Source organism: Danaus plexippus, chromosome Z (assembly GCF_018135715.1).
Source record: "Danaus plexippus chromosome Z, MEX_DaPlex, whole genome shotgun sequence".
Lineage (NCBI taxonomy): Eukaryota > Metazoa > Arthropoda > Insecta > Lepidoptera > Nymphalidae > Danaus > Danaus plexippus.
This window is the reverse complement of record NC_083559.1, coordinates 1,055,333-1,063,185: the sequence shown is the minus strand read 5'-3', so window position 1 is coordinate 1,063,185 and position 7,853 is coordinate 1,055,333. Positions and strand designations below refer to the sequence as shown.

General features: G+C 31.7%; 1 protein-coding gene across 1 annotated transcript; it reads right to left on the bottom strand.

Moving 5' to 3' along the window:
* Positions 1 to 4,558: 4,558 nt before the first annotated feature.
* On the bottom strand, positions 4,559 to 6,584 carry LOC116778024 (golgin subfamily A member 6-like protein 25). Its single transcript, XM_032671865.2, has 2 exons — positions 6,474 to 6,584; positions 4,559 to 6,102 (listed from the first exon to the last, which is right to left on the bottom strand). The coding sequence occupies exons 1-2, from the start codon at positions 6,492 to 6,494 to the stop codon at positions 5,212 to 5,214; spliced, it is 912 nt and encodes a 303-aa protein (XP_032527756.1). The 5' UTR covers positions 6,495 to 6,584; the 3' UTR covers positions 4,559 to 5,211.
* Positions 6,585 to 7,853: the final 1,269 nt, after the last annotated feature.

Genomic DNA, 7,853 nt, shown 5'->3' with positions numbered 1-7,853 from the left:
ATCGAGTGGATAAAACATCACTTTATAATAACATGAAGGATGGTGATAGAAGTGACTTTTTCAACAATTCTATATTTACTATTTATATTCCTGACATGTGTAACGAAAACTCTCTATGACTTCATTCCAAATGTTATCCATAATTGTTAACTAAATAAGCACAAACTTATTAGAGCGTTTTCTTAGACTTGCACTCGCCGGATTGGACAATCTTGCGTCTGCAATCAAGTTTTCATTGTCGAAAATAATCACGTAACAGAAAGCTGGAAAAACCATATAATACAAGTAATTGCATCGAACTCGTCTCCGTCAATTGCTAGTGAAACTGTGTGAATATTCCATGAATAGAAATGCCCATTATCATCAGTACAATCAAATTGCCCTTAGGTTAAAGAGGAGTCAGCGACAACAGTAACACAATATAATTTGTGTGTACACAGTCTTGACGTTCGTGATGATACAGAAACACTAACGAAATATACTTTCTTACAAAACATTACAATCAGCACGTAAATCAATACTTATCATTCTAAAAGTTAACTTGCTTAATAAAAATAATGTTCGTAAATATATCTTATATACATACATATAAAATTACTAAAGTTAATCTACCAATATAAGACAATTTTATTCGACATTCCTAAGAAACAACCAGTAGTATGGTTCTGACTTTTAAGATCTCTATTCTAATCGATTTGTATGCTCAAGTAGGTCCCAATCGACGCACAAGCTTCGTATCTATTTACTAACAAAATTTCACTCTTACGAATAAATTGATTATAATTGTAACAATATAAAGTTAACACGGACATATGTATAAAATGTACTATTAGATTTCGTAATAGAAGAGAATAAAAGTTGTGCAAAAGTTTTAATCACCGCTTCAAATATCTTCTACATCCATTTGATACGAGATAATAATCTGTTCTCACGTTACATCTTTCTCACACAAGGGAAATAATTAGGAAGACATTTTTAACAAAAACGGTAAAATTCCACACGCAATTTCTAATTCCACTGTTATTAATAATATCTCCATCTAACGTGTGTGACAACGGATTTTTCTACAGATATAACGTAAGTTCTTCAGCTGCATATAACGCGCCTTATGTATTAGCGTATACGCAATACATGAGGCAAAAACTCTAACTATTATAAATTTAAATGTAAGCGATCCAAAAAAGATTTACAAAGCAATATAATACTTATCAAACAATATAATGAATTGAGAATCGATTGAACTCTTGATGGAAATTATCAAATACTTATTATATTCTCCCACAATTTTATGTTATATCTTAAATTTTAGTTTTTTCTGTCTGACGGTTAACCCGAAATATAAAATTTAAATTGCATGTTCTGAAAATAAATGTCGGCTGACTTTCTGTTGATCTTGTTGCAAATATTGAGGACCTTTGTCAATAAAACGTACGGCAAATAAATTTCTTCCACATCCCAATAGCATTTATTTGCAGAAATTAATTTAAAACGTAAGTAAAACTTTGAAATGGCCGCCTTTGGACGGTTTTATTACTTAAATAACATTTACGTAAAGGAATCAATATCCCTGTATTTCTTAAGGGTCCAGGAACCTACCTGTCAGTTCGATGACCTTTTAAAATTAATAGATTAGAAGTTTAAACTCCCGTTTTACACTAAGTGGGTTTCACAATATTTACTGACGTTATGTCGTAAATACTTCAAGTAGAGACGATGATAGTGCAAATCTCTCACACATTGCTTTCTACAGCCTCAGTTAAGGATACGTGCTTCAACGGCACGGCTACGGGTGAATACAGAACTTGGTAAACTAAATTGAATAGAACTACGTAGTTACGCAACCATCACACCGATGAGAGTCCAATTTAAACTGGCTTGAATTGGATCTGATTTGAGTTCATATCCTTAACCGCTTGAGATAATAAGTACAATACTTCGAGCTATTTCTGTTACGTCCTTTCGATTTTTTGTTTTTAAATTTAGAACAAACTGGCAATAAAGGAAAAATATAATAATAATAATAAGTGACGTTCCAAAGTATTAAGTTTAAAAACAATACACACAACCTCGGCGAATAATTTGGTTCTCAGTCGTGCGTAAAAGAATTATATGAAGTACTTCTCTTGCCACCATTTTATAACAAAAAATTTACATATTTTATATTTTATTGATAGAGGGCAATTTAACTTTTACTCCGTTATTTATATAGGCGGTCCCTTTTTGACAGATTTTTATTTTAAATAATCACAGGGATTGAATGTCAATAGTGTTGTTTGTTAATGTTCTTTTTTATAAATTTACATATTCTTCATCGTCGCAAGAGTCTTTGCAGAGTCGTCGTGGTCATCACGTATCTGTGATCTGGTGATCCGGTGATGACTTTCTTTGGTAGATGGTTGCAGTGGTTTCCCTTCGCCTTCTGCACCAGCACGTTTTGGTGCTATTTAGACCCCGAGACTTGTTGTAGCCTCTTCATGCTTCACGCCACTGCTCGGTAAAAGCAAAGGCCTCTTCTCACATGGAAAAAGTTAGAGCATTAATCACCACGCTTGCTCAAGATGGACTGGCGATTTCAATCTTATAATTTTGAAATTATAAATCCAGGTTTCTTCTCGATGTTTTCCTTCACCGTCTGTAAGTGGTGTCCAAATACTCTTAAAAGTACATATGACTCGGGAAAAATCACATTGTTACGAGAGGCGGGCCTTTAACCTCTTGGCCATCACGACCTCTACATATAACTTTTAAATATAACATTCTTTTTTTCATTCATTCAAAAATTCTAAATGCACATCCATTGCGCGCAAATCCATGTACCCCATAGAGGGGACTGTAAAATAAACAACTCAAAAATTGTGATTTCAAGGTCTCCACTTAGCTGTACGATTATAAACCCAATCACATCCAAGAAAGAGACGATTTTTTGTTAAACCTAATTTGCGGAAACAATGCAAATTGCGGCGGCTTCCTGCGTTTTCGATGTAAGATTAAAGTTGCCTTGTACGTACCTACAGTTAATACAAAAATTCCGCATATCAAATTAGTACTTTATTAATGCATTGTTCTTTTCAGATACATTATTTAGTTATCGTTTAATCTCCAACAGAACATGCATTATAGGAATCCAATTAAGGCTTCTTTGTCTAACTATTGACATCCTTGACTAAAATTATCGTAAGGAATAATCACAATTATGTAGAGTTTATCACTAAAGTTCCTTAAATTTGTTACCAGCTATTGAGTAAACAAAAGGAACTTTAAAATTCAAGCTAAACCATCATAACAAGATTTCATAACTCTGACATCAAATTTTATACTTTTGAAACTATAAACGCATAAATTTTTATCACTCCCATTAAATAGATTGCACTTTTTTATCTATCACTTATAACATAACATAATATCCCCATTAGACGAAAGTAACAATATCCCAGAAGACATAACAAAAACCGTTATTGCGTAAACTAAACAACGTGTGTTAGTTAACAAGCAGAACTTAAAAAATACGTCTCCAAAATATCACTTTAAACAATATTATCACTTTAAAATCCCACTACAAAATTTCATACTTTATTTACTATATCCCTTAAAAAAAAAGGATTCATTATCGTATTATCAAAAGACGAAAACAAAAGAAAGATTTAAAAGAAAGGTATACAGAAATTACGTTTCTTATTGTTGTCTTAATTATGATAGACGTTGTTGTCAAAACAAAGACGTAATCCCATACAAATTCTACCTCAACATTAGCTTCCACTTACTTTAATTACGTACGAGTTTTATTAAGAAGTGAAAGTTGTTCAAAATTATAATATGTTATACTGATATGATATATTCCGTTGAGATTTCTACTCATGCATCGAGCAGACAATTATATTATGGGTCCCATGGCTTAGTATGATGAGCAGCCTGAGATTTAATTTACTGGGTCCCGTCTGAGACTGAGAGAGCTGCCTCGTATGCTAGTTAAAAGTTATATTTTTCTTAAGAAAGATTGTGACATTTATAATTCATGTCATTTAAAATATACCATACAACAATTTTCATGCCGAATCGATTCTGTTAGGATTTAAAAGCTAATGAAAACAAAAATCACGTCGAAGATCCAACGACTATACTGACGATAAACTCATCGAGGACATAACTATTTAGTATTTTATCCAACTAACTTCTAACGCTAACGTAATGAGACATGTATTTCTTAATTTTACTACCACTGAATAGTTTGACTTGGAGTTATAAAAAAAAATAAAAATTTAAAATATATTTTTCTAAACTATAAACAGAAAATCCTACTTTTTTTTTCATCTTAATCTCTTCAACAAATGTCATCTTCTATAAATGTAATTAACAACTATATCAATTAATGTGTTCATGGAATAAAAGTTTTGTTATCTTGTGTATAATAATTTTCAACATTGGTATCAGATTATATAACAGCGAAGTATTTTTTTACCAGCTAAAGGCAGAAATGAAAATGCTATTTTATTTTAACTCCCATTATATTTTTCACCTTGTATTACACGCAACATAAAATAAAAACAAAATAAAATTGTACTTTATTAAATAAGGTAACTTTATACGTGAATTATAAACGTACATTTCATTTGTATGTGATAGACAATACTAAAACGTATGTATGTGGTAGCTGTTTTCATTTAAACATCATCGTTTTATGAAATTTTCATATATTTTTTAATTGAGTTATATACTTTTTGTAACTGAAATTCCATGTGGAATATAAGAAATATTCAAAATTTATATATATATATTTGGCTTCGATAAATATTAGCCTCTACGTTTTAGTCATGACTTAAATAGACAACAAAATCAAAATAATTATGACTATGACGTTTTCACGGCAGATGATTGAAGAAAAAATTACACGTATAGTTAAATAGATTAAAAGGACTTAAACTCCTAATATTTATATTGGTTTAAACAATACAATATTAAGAGTTAAGTCTCAGGGCGCACGCAAAGCCAAATACATTCGCTAGGTTTAACTTTATACAGTCGCAACTAATAAAGCATTCGCCTTCGCGTACGCCTCAAACATCGAGAGCTGGTGTATAAACCACAACGGAGACAATAACTTCGACTCGATTAACATTATTTACAAAACAAAAGAAAACTTAAATCTTTTCACGGTAACAATCAAATAACAAATGACTAAATATTTACAATACAAAACTATAATCATAAATCTACCTATTTATCCCAGCCGTGGTGTTCGTGGTGTTCGTGGTGTTCATGATGGATTGGTACCCAGACTTTTTGCCATACAGGTTTCCATACCTTCTTCCAGGCTGGCACTTCGATGGTCTTCCATACGGGCACTTGGATTTGCTTCCATTTCTCTACCCAGATTTTCTTTTGGACCGGAACCCATATTTCTTTTTTGACTGTCTTCCAAACTTGAACTTTCTCTTCTACCCATTCTTGTTTCTTTTCTGTTACCCAAGCTTGTTTCTTTTCAGTTCTCCAAATTTGTTTCCATTCATCTTTCCATTCCAATTTTTTATCGGTCACCCATTCTTGTTTTTGTACAGGTTTCCATATTTTTTTCCACACAGGTTTCCACACTAACTTTTTCCTCCAAAGATCATGACTTGTGTATTCCCAGCCGTGCTCATCTTTGCCTAGATATTTTTCACCGGGTACTCCTTCCTTAACCCATTCAGGGACAAAGTTTTTTTTCCACTCTGGTACTTGTATCGTCTTCGTTACCGGTACTTGTATTTCTTTCCATACTGGTTTCGATACTTTTTTCCAATCTGGAACCTGAACTTCTTTCCAAATTGGTACTTGAACTTCCTTCCATATGGGTTTCTGTACTACTTTCCAGGCGGGCACTTGTTCTTCTTTCCATTGCTGAACCTTTTCTGTCTTCCACGCCGGCACTTTTTCTTTCTTCCATTCAGATTTCCATATTAATTTTTTTTCAGTTTTCCAAATCTGTTTCCAGTCCTCTTTCCAGACAAGTTTTTTTTCCCAAACTCCCTCGGGTTCTGAGTGCCAGCCCGGAGACCTTTTATCCCTCGAAACTTCACTATTCTCCTTGATGGGTACAGCTAATGCGACCGCAAAGGTAAAACATAACTGAAAAAAAATAACAAATATTAATATATAAAAACAAAAATTAACCTAAAAAAGTTTCGTAAGTGACTCGTGTTTATTTTTCCATTAAAGTAATTAAAAAAATAATTATCATTCATCTACAAACATCATCAATGAAATACTCTATCTTTAAACTATAAAATTGGAAAACATAAGCGCACTACAGTAAAATATTTTCATCATAATAATAAAGTTAAGTTAAAATTAGAGATATTATTAATTTGAAATTCTTAGGTTTAATTGGAAATGTAGAAAAAAAAGAACACTAAAACTTTCAATCACTTATAAAATATATATATATATAAATGTAAGGAATAGAACACAGCACAACACAACACCAGAGCATCACCCACCGTGATCGCCAGCGTCCTCATTTTGAAACGGAGGTGTACGCTGCCACGACTGCCTATTGTAAGGCCGCGCGTTAGTATTTATAAACGAGCCCCTCTCTCCATGCCTCATTCCTGCGGTGAGGATTTCTGGTCGTGACCAAAGATGAGACTATAAGTTCAAAGAGGGCTCTTACTATAGAAATTAATGCTTTAAGATGCATTACGTATCGAATGCAACATAGACGGCATTGATTAATCTTATGCTTCTAACTCAATATATACGACACACTTCCTTTCTTGAGTTTGATTGTAATTTTATAATTAGTAATTTTCAGTACGAATATTTCGCTTTATATAATATATCTATATATTTCAAATCTAAGCTAATATTTTGTTTATTGTTAAAAAAACTTTTATTAGTAATTACATATATAGTATTTTCTTTTTCATTAATTTAGGGTCTTTAGTTTTTCTTTGTTACATGCGAGGCTTCAATATTTTAAATCAATATTATTTGCCAAGTACTGTAATTTTACAGTACGTAAAAGTAAGTCATTAGATATAAATAAGTAAAAGATCGGGCAGATACACTTACTATTTTCGTATCCAGTAAGTTTGGAAAAGTATACAAAAGCTATAAGGACGTTGCGAGAATCAGAAAAGTTTATATAAAATAGCAAAATAAAATAAATTTGTCCGCTTTCCATGTATTCCACAACAAATTTTATGCAAATTGAATATCGCTGAGATTAAAATGCACATTATGCAACATTAGGCAAGGACACATGAAGAGGCTACGTCTCAACTGGACACAGATTACATTTAACTTGAAAATAAAAAGGAAATAATATTATCATAGATATTAAGAACTGATAAAAAAAATATCCGAACAAATTTATCCAATATTGAAATAATAGTGAGGGTACGACAAATTGATTATAGCCCAAAACATCACGTGACCTGCATGTGAATAAGTTAGGGATGATACAAAAACCTCAGTACATGTTTCATAACAATAATATGAGCGTCGCATTTGCAATTGAGGTTATAATATTATCCAATGTGGCGACTAATTAATATTCAATTAATTGTTAGAGCGCACAATATGAATATCAATAAAATTACATTACGTCTCGGTAAGTTTAAAAACTTTCGGACAACTCTACATAAACAGTTAGATGCAAATGAACGAAATCAATATAATATAATATGGATATATAAATATATATTTAAAATTATTACTTATTGTATTATTCTTAAATATAGAAAAGGATCGTAGCCGACTGATTGTATTGGTGCATTTCAATGTTATGTAAGTTAGTAAACAAAACTATCAAACCCAGAATATTCTATTCATACATACGTACTTACATTCGTTATATATAAATTGACTATTTTTAT